This window comes from Chanos chanos, chromosome 14 (assembly GCF_902362185.1).
Source record: "Chanos chanos chromosome 14, fChaCha1.1, whole genome shotgun sequence".
Taxonomy (NCBI): domain Eukaryota; kingdom Metazoa; phylum Chordata; class Actinopteri; order Gonorynchiformes; family Chanidae; genus Chanos; species Chanos chanos.
The window spans coordinates 11,344,666-11,362,900 of NC_044508.1; the positions used below are offsets into that span (position 1 = coordinate 11,344,666).

Consider the following 18,235-nt stretch of genomic DNA (forward strand, 5'->3'; position numbering starts at 1 on the left):
AAAAAAATTAATTAAAAAAAAAAGCCCTGAGGTGACATAGTTGTAATCCCAGTACTTCCTGTGCTGAAGTCTAAACTAAACCATTCAAACAGTGTGCCACATCTGACTGCAAAAAGACTGGTTACTGCTGTAACTAAGCTTAAAAGCTTAATGGACATCAAAATAACTGGCTCCTAGAATTTGTTTTTCAGAACGTTGGATCCTTTATCAATCAAAATTGTAATTCATCTTGACCTCCAATCTGAGATAAGACAGAAGATTTTTTTTTTCTTTGTTTTTCAGAAGATTATTGTTTCTGAAACCAGGTATCCTTCTGTCAGATTTACTGTCAGGTACATTAGCATGACTGAATAAACTTTAATATCTCTTCGACAGGTTAAGAATGTTATTGTTTTATAATTACATTTTGATTTGATTTCCTCCCTAGTTTTGACATGTCCTTCTTGATAGGTTGAGCTGCTCGCTAGGTTTATGTTCAGATCAAATGTGTGGCCATATATCAAATGTGTATATGTATATTTTTTTTTTTCTTGACCAATTTTTTTTCAGTTGAATCTTAGAAAGTTGCAGTTTACTAAGACAGTTGCAATTACAGTCTCACAACTGCCATCATATCTCAGAATGCCAGCATAGCATCGCAGAATTACAGCAAGGTATCTCACTATTGCTATATTGTACATGTAAGTCACAGTTATGATGTCGGTTAATGTCGGTGAGTTTTGACTTAATATCTAATCGTTAAGCGTAGCTACTTAAAACTATGAATTAGTAAATCAGAATCCAGAGTTTATATTTCAAAATTTCAATTAATATCCTGCATTAAGACCTGATATTTCCCAACATGATAAATTGTGATTACAATGTAGTGTATTATCTCACAGTTATGAATTAGTTACTCAATATTACAAGTTAATATCTCAGAAGTAATAGTTAGTATCTCAGTTACCATCTAGCACAAGACAACTGCAATTTCTAATTTGGAATTGCAAATAAAACATAACCATATATATGTTACCAAATCTCTAATTAATGTTGTGGGTTATCCTCCTTACTCATGATGTTTACATGCTATTTGTGCTCCATCTAGCAATAAATGAATCAATTAATTGTGGTATGTGGCTCTAAAAACCTCCTAAATATATATAGTAAAGCTGTGAGTGCATATGTAAGCTAGACCCATACTGCTCTGAAATGTACACTGTACAGCTCTTCAACTCTTAAAGAAATTAAGACTCCAAAATTGTTTCAGCGCATTGTGCATAGCCTTAAAATAAACTAAAATGTGCTTTGAGTTTATTTTATGAATAATTAATCACTGATGCTTAAATGTTTACATGCTACAGAGAGCTCATGGAACAAGACAACAGAACAAGCATAGGACTTCCTGTGCATATCATGTTCACTACTTCAGAGGTATGTGATATTAGGTCTTAATTGTGAAATATTTAGCAATACTTGCAGGATATTAAGTAGGAAATTTTAGATACTGAATCAGAAATGTGAGATGTTGAGGTGGTGTTCTGAAATATTATCACTAAATTACAATTTTGTGTCACTAACTTATAATTGTGAGAGTTTATGACATAACTGCAATACTACAATGAAGCAAGAAAAGATTTCTGCTCTCTGTCCTGTTTTAATGTTGATGCCAATGTTTTTGAAAGCCAGAAATGACTGAAAATAGGTTTTGGTCAAATTGCTGAATAGATGAAGATTAATTTAAATTGAATGGTACTATTACAGTCAAACTGTCCTGTTACAGTCAAGTCTGGTTGTTTACTTGCTGTCCTACACGAACAACCATTGTCATGTGTTACATATAGGCTAAAGGTTCAGCAAACTGTCTGTTTGATTTTGCATTCAGCTTCGCTCTTTCCCGCCTGACGGACATCCTGATGTTCTGACAAGCACTAGCCTGCTCATGCTAGGAAAACAAATGTGTAGCAAAAAAGAAAACTCTGATTCACATATGTACCCAGTAATTGTTTTCCGTTCGTGTGGTTTGTTTCATTTCTGAAACACTAGAAAAGCATAGCCAAATCCGCTTTTCCAATTTTAGAGACATTATATATGTATGACTTTAATTATTTTTCTACCTGCTGTGACACAAGTGGTTATGGCTTTTCAACCTTGACTTCAGGTTGGCATGTAAATGACAAAACCAACTGACACTGCCATTATCAGCTCCTGTCACAGGAAAAGCTCCATGAGTTAGCATTAGCATACATTAGAATAATTCTGCATAGCTGCCACATCCAAGATGATGAAGTCGGAGCCAGGGGAGAGGGTACTTGTAAAGATGCCACTCGGATCTGAGAAGAGTCTCTTCGTTAACATATTACACTGCCCCTTCCTCTCATCTTGCCTTTTCATCGGACAGTTTATCCAACCGTTGCTTTCAGATAAGTCAAAAGCCTAGCGAGAACTTGATCCATAGCAAGTTCTCACATATTCTGAGCCCCGTTTCTTGTTCTCATTTGGAAAGCTCTAAGATGTGTCTCAAATTGGCTCAGGGGGGAAAAAAAAAATTAAAAAAGACCTGTAATCCTCAAGGTGAACCAGTCAAACGCTCAGGTGGCATAAGAAATAATTAAATAGGACATTTCTCTCTTACATAATCCAGATCCAACTACTTATACAGTGCACAGAGCTAGTGTCACACTTCTTACATCCCTGTAGGAGCTCTCTGAATGAAACTCTGTGTGCTGATCCTGGCCAGAATCATTCTGACGGACTCTGAGAAGAAACTAGGAGAGCTAGGAGTCCCCTGGCAGCAGAACGAAATCACAGAATAAGAGATGAAAGCTTTGACTGAGGTCTTAATTTTTTTTTGATAATATTGAGCTTTCACTCACTTCTTAACATAATATGATTTTCTAGAGCTATGACAGAGTAGGGTCTGTCATCACTAAACTTCCAATGGACAAAACGCAGGGGTATTTCTGCAGAGAAAGTTCAGTTTGGTACATTGACTTAACAGTTCCTTTTTTATTTTTTTTTTACCCAACAAAAATAGCAGTGTTACATATAACATACTTGAGTCTGAATTTTTAAATACCTGCATTCTTTACAAATTCTTTGCATTACTTTTGCAGAGGACTAATTGTGGTAGCATTAATAATTTACGTGAATCAAATCACCAGACCCATATGCGAAGGTAAAAAATGCATGGCCACAACTGGTTGAGGGCTTACAGAACAGGATGTTCTATATGGTTTTGAAATGTCTCAGTAGCTCTGTTGCTTACACAGATTTTCCATTTGGAGCATAATGTGAAGAAGTATATGCTGCGTCAAAATATCCTTTCACAATATAATAGTCACGGAGAAATACAGATATAGTGAAAAAGGATGTAAAGAATCAGAATTGAGAATGTCACTCATCAGGTGTTTAGGCTGTATTTATCTTTTAAGAACATACTGTATGGGTGTTTCCACTGGCCTGACAACTTGGCAAAGACCTAGGCAACAAGAAGGAAAGAAAGGATAAGATACATAGGCACAAAATACAATATAATTTGAAGGCCTCTCCCTGTTTATTGCAGGTTAAATGTCAGTACTCTATCTGAATCTACCTTCTGACAGCCTTTAGGTATGGGCAGCACTGACAGTGAATTCCACTGACTATTTAACAAAGCCCTTTCAAAAATGTCTCTCTTGTATGGCCTCTAAAATGCGACTCAAATATGCATAAAGAACATTGTAATACCTTGAGTTGGAAGACACATCAAATGAAAGCAAAGGGAGGCTGCAAGTCTAAAGCCAGTATAATGTGGAAATAGGTCTATTACTAGTTGCCTTATGGTGACATTTGCAATGTATCAGAATTGGCCTCTTCCTTCAACACACAATCTCTATGCCCCTCCATTCTCTCCCCTCCTGCAGAGCAAAGCCATTTCCTTCCATGATTAATTTCATTTGTTGCTCCGGATGTTATGATTCAACTATTCTGTACCATTCTGTGGCTGAGTTTTGAAGCCTGCTTGTAATTCCATTTAGGTTGCAAGGTTGTTAGGAAGCGCGTGTATCTGCTCACAAACACACATGCACACACACACACACCCACACACTTACACACACACAGGGCCGGTCTGGGAAGTAATAAGAAACAGGCCATTCATTTTCTCATGCAGTACCAACCAAAATCCATATTTTAAATTTAACAGTAATAGTGCTTTACAGATCATCCATCAGAAATAAATGTGAAATACAGACTGTCGACAAATTCAGAATATTACTGCTCTAAGCCCTCTAGAGTATAGCCAGTATTCGGACTAATTATGGATAAACCAATTCCCATGAAGGGACAGAGGTAATTTCTTCCTCTAGTGCATGACAAGTAGTCTCACAATGGTGAGAACAGAGCGTTTATGGGTAAGACCTGTACAGGTCTACATCACATAGACTACTCGTTTTTGAGTATCCCAGTAAGTCCCATCTCCCTTAGATAGTTTTGCATTGTCTGTCAAGCATCTGGCAAAGATGTCGCCATCATCAAGAGGTTGTCTAGATATTACACTGTTAATAACAGGTAGCCAAATACATGAAAAGAAATAATCAATCTTACTGAACTGTTTGACAGCGTAAAGCTCTTTACCCAACACATTTATGTTAGTTGGAACATAGTTTATGTTCCAAGTAACTGACTAATGGCAGCTGCTGTGTTATTATTTTGGCTAAATAGCTCACAGCTAGGTTTAGAAATTGAATATTCTCTAGCTAAGTTTCACAGTAATTACATAAAATAGACACTAAACATCTTATTGATGGTACAACTGTTCAGCACTCTACGTTTGGATAAACCTAAGGAGCCTATGTCTACTCATTTTGTTTTATGTGGCTCTACATTAGAGAATGTAGTCTCTTACAAAACTTGTTTCAAAACAAACTTGTCAAAGTTTCTCTTGTTAGGCCACAGGAAGGGAACAAAAAAATTCACGTACATATAAATCCATCTACATATACTACAGTTCACCTACAAAATCACCTTTACATGTACTGAATAAAATTTTAATTATAATTAAATAATACCTATATCATATCCACACATGGCCCACTTTTCACAGATTTTGTCAGATGGATCTGATGCTTAGCAACAGTTGCTAAGCAATGACTGGTCAAATGTTATGCAAAAAGTCATTATTTTGCAATGGTTGACATCATAAAATAATGGCATATTTGGTCATTGAATACTGTTAAAAATAAAACCTAGAAATGAAACAGTACATTAAAAAAAAATTCAAATTACTTATGCATAAAATGGAGAAAAAGACCACAACTGCAGCTTGGAAATTACTAGGCCGGGCATGTCTCTGTCTTATCTGCTCACTCCTTCTCCTGCCCCGAGGAGGTGGTTAAAACATCTGTCAGAGTTACATGAGTGGCAGTTAAAAACTCTCCCCTGAAGAATGAATCGATAAATGCAGAGATTTTTCGTTTTGTCATGTCTAACGCAGTCTTGTTAGTGCTCAGACATAACAGTCCAATGAGACTGCTTTTTCAATTTCCTGCTCCAGTGACCTCACCCCAGACAATGGCAGCCCTCCTTTGGGGTTCTTGCACTTAACCAGGCCAGGAGAGAGTAGCCTGTTAGCCACCGTGCCTTGTATACACTATGCTGATTCAGACAGACAATGGGACTGTTTTTCTGATGTACAAGATAGCTGTGTTGGCATTTTCATGTTGTGTTATAATTAATCCAAATGATGTTCTTGTTTTTTGTTCTGACATGAGATTTGGTTCTGAGCAAAGTTAAATAATTCAGTTAAAATTTACCAAGTACAGGGCATGTTAATGATCTGAAGTCAGTGCTCCAGTATTGCTTCAATGTAGGGACTGTGAATTTACTGATAACAGAGTAGCGCTAATATAATATTTTAATAATTGTATGATATGTATCATCCATTGACAAATATAGGACACTTAACCAAAGGGTAGTTGAATTATATGGAATAAAATTGTGTTGTTGACATTATGTAGTCAGGCAGTCATACCATGTTACATTACTGAATGAATTGCATTGCCCTGCATTACTTGCGATGCTAAAATTAAATAAATAAATTAAAAAAGCAAACTCAAAGATTTCATTGGTACTTCCATCACGATGTTACTAAGGTAACATCTTTACTGTTATAAGTAGCTTTGCTTATTATGCAAATTACACATCTAAAAACAGAAAGCTATGGAACTGGCTCTGTCCTCCACACTACTGAAAAATAACATTCCATGTCAGTGGTCTTTCATAATGACACATTTGTGGGCCAAAATCACAGAGATGGAGATTTAAAATGCATGGGTTTCTGCTTCTTGAACCACTTGCCTAAATATCCTGTTTTGATGAGTGTCAATATGATCAAGCACCTAGACTAGGTATGTCACAAGGCATTCTAGTGAAAATTTCTACACAGTAAAATACAACGTGACACCACAAAATTTGGTGTGTAACACTATCCCATCCTAAACTGACTCTCTTCTGAGGAGACTGTACTCCGGTTGTATTTTTTTACCCCGTAGTTTTACACTTTTGCTTTTATTAAGGGCATTTACAGAGTAAGATGATAATTAAGGGAATGTGCTGCTCCGTTGTTGATTTAATCGTATTCACATTGCCACTAGAAGTTGCGAGAGAAGCATGCGGTAAACGTAGCCTGAACTGATTGCTGAGACTGCAATGCATTTGTGAGCCTGTACTTCGCAAAATGTAATGCGCATGTGCACACTTCTCCCATAGCAGATACAGAGGCTGACCTGCTGGAATTGTACCTTGTAAACTTGTAATACATATCAGAGTTAAAATTTGCAGCTATTAAGTCAATCTATAATGACTCTTATCCTAACAAGAAAACAGCATGGAATAACTCAGGTCTGACCTTGGTCAGTGAGTTAATAATTTGCAGCCAGCAAAATCGCTAACTCGGCTGAGACAGCTAACGTTAGCGAGATTCAAAATGCCTGCACTGAAATTCTGCGCTAATATCTCGTGGCTTTTCACAGAGTTGCCCGAGTTTACTCTTAGGCTGAAAGCGGCAGCCTCTGCTGGTTTTCAGGCTGTCGAGGCGGCATGGTTGTACGATTCAGATATTGATGAGCTCAAGAAAGCCAAGGAACAAACCGGAATAGAGGTTGTACTACTCAACACTCCCCCGGGTAAGAGACGATGTTTCCATGGACCACGGTCACGGAAAATATACAGTTCAGGAAAAGTCTGTCACACATCCCGTAAAATATAATGAAATAGTAATGTTAAATAGTAATAAATAAAAACTAATAAAAAAGTTTAAAACTATGTTTATGAATTGAAAGACGTCGCCCTAATTAGGATACATATTGCGAAACATTGAGCGACTGTCCTGCTATTGACAAGCGAGAGCGAAGTCCACATCTTCCCACAACCACTGGAGCCTGTCACAGTGCAGTGTGGCTTATTTTCCACTTTTCACCAAATGTCTCCTAAAAATACTCACAAGAAATAAAGGTGTTTTCAGGAACATAGTGCCCCTGGTCCTCTCTTAACGGTGTGTATATGTGCATTAGGAGATGTAAAGCGCGGAGACCTTGGACTTGGCGCTGTTCCTGGCAGGGAGCAGGAGTTCAGACAGGGTTTGGATCTGGCAGTGCGATATGCAAAGGCCTTAGACTGCAAGAGGTAAAGGCAATCTTTAGCCCAAATGAATCACCTCAACCAATAATGCAGTAAATGACTTTTTATTTGGAGTGTAGCCCAGTGCTTTGTTTTAAATGGTACCAATATAAATTACTACCCATTGTGCATTGGATAATCTACAATAATGTAGACAATGTTTTTGTTTAAATTATGTATCAGGGAAGGGAGACAAATAACATCTTAACTTTTGTCTTAAGAAAACAGGATTTCACATAAGCTGTCCACATTAAGGTATTACAACAAAAATGATTTCATGTATTTCAAACCAGGGTTTTTTTTTTTTTTTTGGCATGACAATAAATTGACTTAGTATGTGTTTAGACTCTTCTCTTAACCAAAGCTTCTCTGCTGATTGTTGAAGTCTTTGTTTTGGAACTTCTCATTAGGATCCATTTGATGGCAGGGAGGGTACCTGTAGGGGTGGAGCGCTCTTCTGTTGCCATGGAGATGGAGGCCACTTTTATACAGAATCTGAAACATGCTGCAGATGTTCTCTCAAAGGTGACTCTGCCCTTTGTCCAATTTGCTGCCTATGGTAGAATGCTGTAATGGGTTTTCCCTGTTTGTGTAAAGACTATAAGGTGGGCATTGGGTTGTTGATAATTGACACTGATTACTGCATGCTTTAATCTATATTTTAGACTAAGAGTAAAGAAATGTCTGATGTGAACAATGAGTAGTGTGTCAATGTATAAGGACACTCAGTTGGTGTTTTAAATGCTGTATTTTCCCTGAAAATGATTTTTATTGCTGCATAGGAGAAAATATCTGAGCCATAATGAAGTTCAGTAGCAGTATAGTTGAGGCATTTGTTTTCTGTTTTCTCAGGAAGGAATTCTTGGATTGATAGAGCCAATCAATACCAGGATAACTGACCCTCAGTATTTTTTGGATACACCACACCAGGGTGAGTCAGAGTATCCATTATATTCACAGGCAAGGATTGTTTACAAGTACAGTATTGACAGTAGTAGCTAGCATTTTCCAAATTGTTAGTGTTCAAACAGTTTTTTTCACCTTTCCTTATAGCGGCTGATATTCTACAGAAAGTTGACTGCACAAATATCAAAATGCAGATGGTAAGTGCATGTGTGTGTAAACCTACAATAATTGATTTCTAACTGACAATTTTATTGAGAAACAAACACATATCAGGAAGCTAGGCTTAAAAGTAAGGCGTTGAAGCAGCTGGAAAACATAGCATAGTTTGTTTTTCCACTTTATGTACCAGCTGACAGTGTTTGTTTGTTTCATAAAGGTGACTTGCTTCTCTTAAGTGCACTCCTTCCACTGGGGAAGTTGTCTGAATGGTAAAAAAAAAAAGAACTGCACAGTGAAAAACTATTTTAAGCTTTTGACAGGTTACTGTGGGGTTACATAGGGCCATTTGTCTTACTGTAATCACATTGCACTGTTTCTGCTCTTTGATTTTGTAACTAAATAACATTTGTCTCCGGAGTTACTTTTGAGTCCTTGAAAATGAAGTTAGTACATTAACACACCATCACAGCAGCTGGAAACCCCATACCTAGACATGCAAGGGGAAAAAAAAAAACAAAAACCTCTTTTCTGGTCTCAATCTTTTCTCTACCATCTCAGGACCACAAAAGGCTTCAGTATAAAGTGAATACTTTTAAACATACTGTAGAATAAGTTCTGATTTTGATTTGCTACCTTAATTTTCTGAACACACCAGCGAGTAACTGATACCTGCTGACGACAGCACTTTCTGTCCCTCTCTGCCAAAGGACCTCTTTCACTGGCAGATCATGGACGGCAATCTTACGCAGAACATTCGCAGATATTTCCCCCTGATAGGTAAGTGTGTACACGTGCAAAGCCGCTCCTAAAGGATGCGTAACATTCACCGACGTGTAGCGTAACAATACAGCTCATCGGGTGTAAATTGAAGCAGTTAATGAGATTTAGATGAGCATGTGACCCGGTAACACATAAAACAGACATTTAAGTCAAGCACGTCTGTTTGTTCATCATCTCTCAATGATGTCATGTATGGCCATAATTATGCAGTCATTATAGAAGATCTTGCGCATCACAAACCACTTATCTTAAAGAAAAGCAGAAATGTAGCCCCTCTGTTCACTACTCATTTTCATCAGTAGCGTCTCAGGCGCGCGTCAGGGAATGATAATGTAAGTAGACACATAGCACTATGTGTACTGAACGCCGTCCTCTGGGTTTACAGCCTGTCACGGTGTGATTGCTGACATGCACAAATCATGCTCTGTACCTGCCTCTTCACCATGCAGGTCATGTTCAGATCGCACAGGTTCCTGACCGTCACGAGCCCGACAGCACTGGAGAGCTCAACTTTTCCTATCTCTTTAAAGTGCTGGAAGAGCTGGATTACCAGGGTTACATTGGTTGTGAATACAAACCCCTGGGTAAGTGGAGATAATTAAAGACACAGTAATTATCATACAGATGTATTATGGGAAGCGGCAGTGTCCAGAGCATGTGGAAGAATGAGCGAGACGTTTCAGGCCTGTTCAGATAGGTCCTTGTTTTTCAAACGGTTAATAAAGGTCTCTTTTGCATGCTGTTATGGCATACAAAAACATACAGGCATTTCAGAAGACCTAACTTGCTTTCTACTGTCTGTCTAGGTTCCACAGAAGCGGGATTAGGCTGGATACGAAAGTATTGGGACAGCCACAAGTAAGAACAGAGACTGAGCCCTGACAAAGAGAAGATGATTGCAGGTTTTGTTTTGTTTGTTTTTTTTCCAGTCAGAAATTAATGAATCTCATACTAGTCATTAAGAATGGAATGAATGGCAAATACTGAGATGACTGGGAGGGTAGTCTTTCAAATACATAGAGCACATATGGTCATAAAAGCTTGTCTTCTCTTCCCGTGGGGTCATGTTAACTCCCCTTTTACATGAACTGTGGAAGCATTCATTTCATCACATACAGGAGGTGCTTTTATAGTCAGTTGTACATGGATAGAATTAATGCCAACGTCTCTTTGAGAGGATTTAACACAAAGCTTCATCAGATACTTTTCTCAACCCTGGGATGTGATTTTTTTTTTCTTTTCCAGCAGAATTAAACATTCCCTTTATAAAAGTTGTAAATGTCTTGTCCGTCTTTTCCATATTGCATTGGATGTAAAAGAGACAGCGCCGCAGTGAAAATATGTTCTTTACCTTAAGATTTAATGTGACACTTTATACTTACAAATCCATCTCTATATACAGTAATGTACATATACAACAGTTTGACATATTAATCACTCGTATTATTCTAACACAATACACACATTTTCTATCCATCAGCACATTGCATTTTTAAACGTAAATGTCCAGTGTCTTCAATTTCTAAAACAAAACAAAACAGCTTGAAACACATTGTCATATTGAAGATCTACACACAGTCAAACACATCAGTTCCTTCATCCCTTTCCATTAAGGGAAGGCATCACAGAAATATTTGGTTTCCTTCAATAGAAATGTAGGTAAACTTAAGGCTAGCCACGGGCTGGATAAGTATTGCGATGACATCTCGATGCGGTTTGTGCGAGCGTGTATTAGCCGGGAAAGCGAGACTCCTTCTTCATTCCGTCTTTCTGCTCTGGCTGTAAACTTGAGGGTCCGTTCGACGCGCTACGTCCTTCACGGCAGAAGATTTCATCAGAGGTCTAATTGGATTTTCAGAGCTTTCGCTTGCAAGGTCGACACACTAATACAACAGCTCTTGTCGCATCATTAAGAAATAAAAATAAGAAGGAAAAAAAAGAAAACATAGGCACTTCTGAGGTGAAGACATGGCAGTAGGGGAAATTAGGCAAAGTGTTCTAATTCAAATGTGGACCAGAGGGGATGGGGGGGGGGGGGGGGGGGGGTAATTATCTATACACTATCCATGGTATGAGGGAGGTGATGTCTGTCTGAGATAATTAGTGAAAGAGTGTAACGTGCAGTGGTCACAGGGGCACCACTGCCTCAGACTGGCTAATATTCAACAGCAGATTCACTTACCAGTGTGCCTCCAACAAGCTATACATTACAGTATGACATGATTCACTCCTTCCTTTGTCCAGGAGTCAAACAGTATGTCATACAGTTACATTTGACTTATTGTCAAAGCTTTATCCTGAGTCAGGAGAAAGCTAGACTCAACTTTACATTCTAATTTACACGGTGGGTGAAAATCTCAAACCAATTCAAAGAGCTTATTGAAAATGTCAAAGATGATGAAAGAACAGCTTTGGCAAAATAGCAAAGTCTTGTTTGGCATTTACACCATCGCGCAGCGGTTGCTTTGTGGATATAACGGAGTGACACACACGTGCGCGCGCACACTCAGGTGTGACATTTTTTTTAAGGGGTGAATTGCATAAATGACGAAGCTATGGCGTGCTGTCCGGAGCGATAGCCACTCGAGATCTGAGAGTTCTTCAGTTCTGCTTCTTCGCGGTGAGGTAGCGTTCACCTGTGCCACATCGTGCTCCACCCCCACGCGCTGACCCCAATGCCAAAACACCCATTCACAGCGTGCAACCAAAACGTCCGGGCAGATGTCTCGACTCCTCAGCGCTGTCCCCAGAGAGCTCTTCTTCATATTGCATTTCTCTCTTACTCATTCACTCACACACACACACACACACACTGCTTCACCAACCCAGACATATCTGAGCTTCTTCTTCTTCAGGTAGGTCTCCAAAACAGAGATTATAATAGTTATTTTCTGCATTTTGCCGTAGATTAACATAGTTAATAAAAAGAGTTTTAAGGTGCCATCCTTAGCAATTAGAGGTGATGGGATCCACTCTGAAGAGTTAGTTTATGTTTGTAGAGTGGATACGTTTTCTAGTTGAAAAAAAAAAAAGAAGAAGAAAACATCTCCACCTCCACACTTGCACTGTCAGGAGCGCGTCCTACAGCAGACCTGTCCAGAGATTGTAGCATGCGGTGTTGATCACAGACTCCAGGTGGTGGTACATGGACACAAGCTGAGGTGGAGGGCTGTTGCTAGGGTGTGGTTGTGATGGCAACGGCTCTCTGAAAACAACCTTGAGACTCTGGAAGTGCAACAAGGGAAGTAAATGTCAACACCACAGCGGACCTCCGCTAACGATTAGCATCCAAATGAACGCTATGTGCAAAAAAAAAAAAAAAAAAACCTCTACATGCAGCGTGTGGAGAAAAAAAACAACTTACAGTTTTTCCCGCCTGAGAATCAAGGAAGACCAGGACGAAGCAGTCGGTGAATTTCTGATTCAGGACAGCCTGGGAAGAAAAGAAAAAAAAAAAAAAAGAAGAAGAAGAAACAGCATTAGAAAAAAAAATGTTAATGATATTCAGTAGGCACCATTTAAAATAACCAGATGCTCTTCCAATTTCCAATTTTTTCTGTGTTTCAATTCCACTCGAATTTGCATGCTTCATTAAATGGGCTGAGGCGCTAGTACGTTTTTAGGCATCCCTTCTAAAGCAACAGAGAGGGAGAGTTGTTTGTCAGTGGATAGAGAGAGAAAAAAAAAAGAACAAACCAAGCCCGGTTTGCACGATCGGTTCAGGCAATCTCCGTAAGCTCGGGACGCTCTTTTGATCACAAGTTTCCAGATTACAGAGTAAGGAGAAATGCTGTGACTCCTCAGGGGAGCAGACAATGACTCCTCATATGATAACACTTAATCCCCCATTAGACCTTCAGCTCCCATTTTAACTGGACATGCAGCCTCGCTTCAAACCGCTCATTTCTCATCATACTGAATACATTTCTTTTTTTCTCCCTTTTTTTTTTTTTTTACTTTCACCAGTCCTTTCTTCTGTTAGAAGTTACCCTAATGAAAAAAAAAAAAAACTAAGAGAAAAGTTTGAATTAGCGAAAGTTCAAGGTCACACAAGGCCTTTGATTTTATTCAAATCTGTTTGGAATAGAAAAAAAAAAGGCCTTTTTTTTTTTTTTTTTTTTTTTTACAGAGACAGCCAACAAGAAGAGGAATGAAGGGAAATGAATTCCTGAATACTGATTTAAATGTACTTTCTAAGCCCACCTGTAGGTCAGTGGGTCCCCCCCCCCCCATTCATATGTTAACTATGTCCCCGAGACATTGTTAGCCCTAACGCTAACAGCTGAAGCCCAGGGAAAACCGTTTTCCGTGTTGGTTAACGTCAGATATGGTTATTGTTTAAATGGAAAAATGTTTTCCATGTTAGTTAACGTCAGATATGGTCACTCTTTAAATGGGAAAAAACGTCTTCCATGTTGGTTAACATCAGATATGGTTACTGTTTAAATGGCAGATTCAAAGACGCAGCATGACATAGCTGACTTCTTCACTGAAATAGGTTTGTTCCTCTCATATATTCATTGACATTTAAGATTAAAATAATGGAAGAGAAATGCAGCGATTTTTTAGTTTAAATATAACTGTGGTTATATAAGATCAAATGACTCATATGACAATCAGAACAGCAGTTAACAAGCTCATTTACAGTTGATATATACTAAGAGGTGTATAACTCTGAAGGTGTTGCTCTTGAAGCTACACCTCTGTTGACTGAGGTCTATGGGCACTGTTTGATGGCACTTACCAGATACTGAATGCCGCTGTCATCCACAAAATGCCTGCAGCTCTGAGGAAAGCGCGACAGCAAGACTTTGATGAGACTGTGGTACCAGCCAGGGCTCATGGTCAGGAAACAGTCCTACAAACAAGAGTGTGTTTGTGAAAAAAGAGCAGCAAGGACAGGAACAAATTATGTTTGTTTACTAAAGCACATGGCAGTGAAAAGTTTTTTTGGGGGGAATTTGCTGCAGGTCTCTGAAGTGTTTCAGAAAATAAATAAATATATAAATATATATACTCTTTTTTAAAAAGGGCTAGGTAAGTTAGTGAGGACTGAGAGAGAGAGAGCAAGAGTGAAAAAAAAATATATGTACCAAAACGCTACAGTGGTTTGGCATCAAACTGGTCAATGACTTTTTCGGTCCTCTGGGAGTGTGTTTTTGTTTTGTTTGTTTTTTTTAAGAAAAGTCATTTAAAATGAGATGAGGTGCACCAAGAGGGAGACAGAATCATCAGGCAGTCCATATCTGTCCTAAATTTGATTTAAAAAAAAAAATCTAATTTGTGGGAACTTTTCCCCAGATACACTATCGTACGTAAAGCAGGGACTACTGCCAGGGGCACCATACATCCTTTCACTGTGAACTTCTTGACAGCGACGTATATCATCCAAACACACAGATTAAGATTAGCATTCGCAGTGCAGAGCACCAAAAGCTCAGTGACACTGACGTAGTGGTTAAATTTCAGATCGTGGGGGGTTGAGGTCGGGGGTGGGGGTGGCTCGTCTGTGGATGGGAATGATGGGAATGTTATTATTCAGCCTGGGAAAAGGTGGCATTAAAAATCTACTTCTCCTGAGGAAATCAAGATATGTAAGGCTCCAGGGGGAGTTGCAAGGGAGGTATAGAGAGAGAGAGAGAGAAAAAGAGAGAAAGAGGGAGAGAGAGAGAGAGAGAGAGAGGGAGTGCTTGACAGCAAAGCTAACACAACCCATACACAACACAGACACACAAATTTGCCCGTGTCACTACATATCACCGTATGATTGCATGAACAAGCTCACCAGCTGTGCATCTACACAGAGAGTATTCCTCCTGTCATGTTAAGTGACGTGTCACGGGACAGGAGCATGACTGGCTGCTTTGTGCCTGCACAGGAAAGGGCTGTGGGAGATCACTAAGGGCCCCCGACATAATTGTTAAAGCCTTGTTGATGGGCCGCGTGCGCACATGCATGCACGCGCGCACTCACACACACACACACACAGAGGTCTCTCTAAACCTGAGCTCTGGTCTCACTTGAATGACAGAGAGCCTGGTGCTTTAAATCTCTAAAACCAAGCGGCTTTAACCTTACGTTACCTATGGTCTAATTCTACTAGAAACTGATACCTCAATTATAACTGCAGCTCCTCCAGCTTGTAATTGAAGATAGGTCCTTGAAATGGAGTATAATGAGGCATAATTGAAATGACAGCGCTCTTAGAAAATACCTACAGGGACGTTTATTTCACATAGCCAGCATGCCTGGATATACCAGGAATCTTGTGACTTCTGTGGTGTGGCATACAAATAGCATAAATGTTTCCAAATACCAATCCCAGAGAGACAAAGCAATTGCCACTCACAAACACATCCAATTCAACAGCTCCGCTAACTGTCAAGCTTTTGATTGGCTGTATAAAATTTGTTTGTTCTGAATTAGAACAAGAATTTGCAGCTCTAAACTTGAGAGAGGTTATGCAGCATATGCTACTGAAATAAGATTCTTGCCTGACAAGCAAATGGCACTGCGTGATTGTGAAACAGTGTGAGGTTCTGTATACGGAAGACACGCCAAAAATACAAGGACTGGATTATCTGTCTGATTAGCGCCTGTGCAGGAGTAGCAACATGCATGAAGCATGTTTTTTTCAAAAGGGACTTTGTTTCTACACCTGTCATCAGTCACTGTCAAAACACCTGAGTTTTCATTTTGAAGAACCACCAGAGAGAGAGAGAGAGAGAAAGAGAGAGAGAGCGAGCGAGAGAGAGAGGGAGAAAAAAAAAAAAGGGAGAGTGTGCCCTCCGCCAACACATTCCACTACACACGTGCATGAAGCGGAATAAGAAATTGAAAGAGAGAGGGGAAGAGACAGGGATGGGGAAAGAAAAAGAAAGAGATTGAAAGTAAAAATAACAAGAACCAGAGAGATATTGAGAGAGGTAGACCAGACCAAGAGACAGTGTGTGTGTGTGTGTGTGTATATGTGTGTGTGTGTGAAACAGAGAGAGGGAGAAAGAACCAGGGATTGTGTCAGAGAGAAGGGGTGAGTAATCGCGTGTTTGAGTGAAAATGAAAGGAGGAGAGAGAGAGAGAGAGAGAGAGAGAGAATGAGAGCACAAATAAACGAGAGAGGTGTGTGGAGGTGTGTGTTTGTACCAGTTGGGGGTCAATCTCGGCTACAGAGCGGCTCTGCACGGACTCCAGCAGCTCCTCCAGTTCACCGAAGGCCAGTTTACTGAGTTTGAGCTTATCCAACGCTGGGTGCTCCCCATGAAAGAGCCTTCTCCAAAGGTTATCCCTGCGACAGTGGCCCATAGCCTGCTCCACGCTGCTCTGAATCCGCCTATGCGCCGTGCACACCTCCGAATTCAGCAACGGAAACATTGAGGAGGGGTAGAACAGCCCTGTGGAATCCTCCTCGGAGGTTCCCACCGGACCCATGCAAAGGTACGACTCTCCAGCATCATTAGCAGGACTGGTGGCCACGGAGGTCGCGGTAGAATTTGACCCCTCCTCCCACAGGTCGGGTTCAGGATCCCGCCCGGCCCCGCCCGACTCCAGACATTCTAGAGGCGAACGACGCCCACTTGGGTCCCCGTGGTCTCGGTGGATTTGCGGCAGCTTCTTAAAGCGTCGCATGTCGGCTGTCAGCCTCGGGAACAGTTCGCGCTGGCTGGTCATTATGACGTAAAAACGTAGCCTGGGGATGGGAAAAAAAAAAATCAAATCCACTGCAGTATAATGAAGGACGTTTCACGGGAAACGCACATAAAGCCAAGTCTGCAGCCTGAGTTAAGGCTGCACAGCCAGCAAACAGATATGTTTGGGAGGATCTGAAGGCTCCTGTTCACGTGGTGCTACAGAGCACTTCTTTGGCCTGATGTGAACCAGGCTCTCGCTCTTTTCTCTTCTCAGAGCGTGTGATCACTCTTTGATCATGCATACCTCAACAGGTGCCTCTCCGCCTCCGACTGTTCCTCAAATGGAGCAGCGTTATGGCAAACCAGCAGGGACACGTCGAAATCATCATGGTGACGCAAACCCTCCAAGTCTTTGTAGGTGCCTGAGCTGAGAGTATAATAGAATGAGAGTGAGAGAGTGAGAGAGAGAGAAAGAGAGGAATAGAGTTAGCTCATTTTGAGTTCAGTCAAGCTGAGAGAGTTATGAGCTGAACAACTTGGGGGATCGTAATAGATCTCTGCTAGTTATTCATCTGAAAGGATGGAGAATGTCAGATACCTGTTCCAGAGAGCCACCAAGGCATACTCGTGGAGGTCAGCATTCGGCGCCCCCTTCTTGTTGTCGGTGGTAACAGCAGCTTTGGACATACGGAGGGGCTTCATGCCATAGGTGCCCGCATGGTCAGTGATGTAATTATAGAGCTGGTGAGCAGTGATCATCCCAGTAGAAACGGAGAAACTCCCTAAAATACACACACACACACACACACACACACACACACACACATAGAGATACACAAACATATATTCATTAGTCTGTTTTCAGTGAGTCAAAGTGTACTCAAACTTATTAATACTATGTAATTGAAACACACATTTATTGAGTTCCAAATTACTTGAGTCATAGTTCAGTGATTCCTTTTAAGTAACTAACACTCGTGAGACCCTTTGTCTCCAAACTCATCTGAGAAAAAAAATCAATCTTCATCTCAGGAAATGGAGCGACTCTAGTTTTGCTTCTGCACTGAAAAGCATACATGTGTAATTTACAGTTAGTGCTTAGAGTAACTTCTCCTCCTCCCTTG

At 40.1% G+C, this 18,235-nt stretch overlaps 2 protein-coding genes across 3 annotated transcripts in view; one reads left to right on the forward strand and one right to left on the reverse strand.

The window, feature by feature from the left end:
- Nucleotides 1–6,735: 6,735 nt before the first annotated feature.
- On the forward strand, nucleotides 6,736–10,749 carry hyi (hydroxypyruvate isomerase). Of its 2 annotated transcripts, none has more exons than XM_030791821.1 (8): nucleotides 6,736–7,145; nucleotides 7,533–7,644; nucleotides 8,049–8,163; nucleotides 8,491–8,569; nucleotides 8,692–8,741; nucleotides 9,411–9,480; nucleotides 9,933–10,067; nucleotides 10,290–10,749. In XM_030791821.1, exons 1-8 carry the CDS (start codon nucleotides 6,947–6,949, stop codon nucleotides 10,343–10,345), a joined length of 816 nt encoding a protein of 271 aa, XP_030647681.1. In that variant the 5' UTR covers nucleotides 6,736–6,946; the 3' UTR covers nucleotides 10,346–10,749. The 2 variants fall into 2 exon arrangements, with proteins under 2 accessions (XP_030647681.1, XP_030647682.1); XM_030791822.1 differs by having other exon boundaries at nucleotides 7,533–7,614.
- Nucleotides 10,750–12,521: 1,772 nt separating this feature from the next.
- The window catches only part of szt2 (SZT2 subunit of KICSTOR complex), a 60,006-nt gene continuing 54,292 nt past the window's right edge, over nucleotides 12,522–18,235 (reverse strand). The window contains 6 exon segments of the mRNA XM_030791066.1: nucleotides 12,522–12,708; nucleotides 12,848–12,916; nucleotides 14,228–14,341; nucleotides 16,627–17,170; nucleotides 17,416–17,538; nucleotides 17,710–17,893. Coding sequence (XP_030646926.1) covers nucleotides 12,565–12,708; nucleotides 12,848–12,916; nucleotides 14,228–14,341; nucleotides 16,627–17,170; nucleotides 17,416–17,538; nucleotides 17,710–17,893 — 1,178 coding nt within the window. The 3' untranslated portion in view covers nucleotides 12,522–12,564.

Coding starts and splice junctions, on each gene's coding strand:
- hyi (XM_030791821.1), top strand. CDS start 6,947: ATGCCTGCACTGAAATTCTGCGCTAATATCTCGTGGCTTTTCACAGAG. Junction 8,164..8,490: donor CTGCAGATGTTCTCTCAAAG/GTGACTCTGCCC, acceptor CTGTTTTCTCAG/GAAGGAATTCTTGGATTGAT. Junction 8,742..9,410: donor CAAATATCAAAATGCAGATG/GTAAGTGCATGT, acceptor TCTCTGCCAAAG/GACCTCTTTCACTGGCAGAT.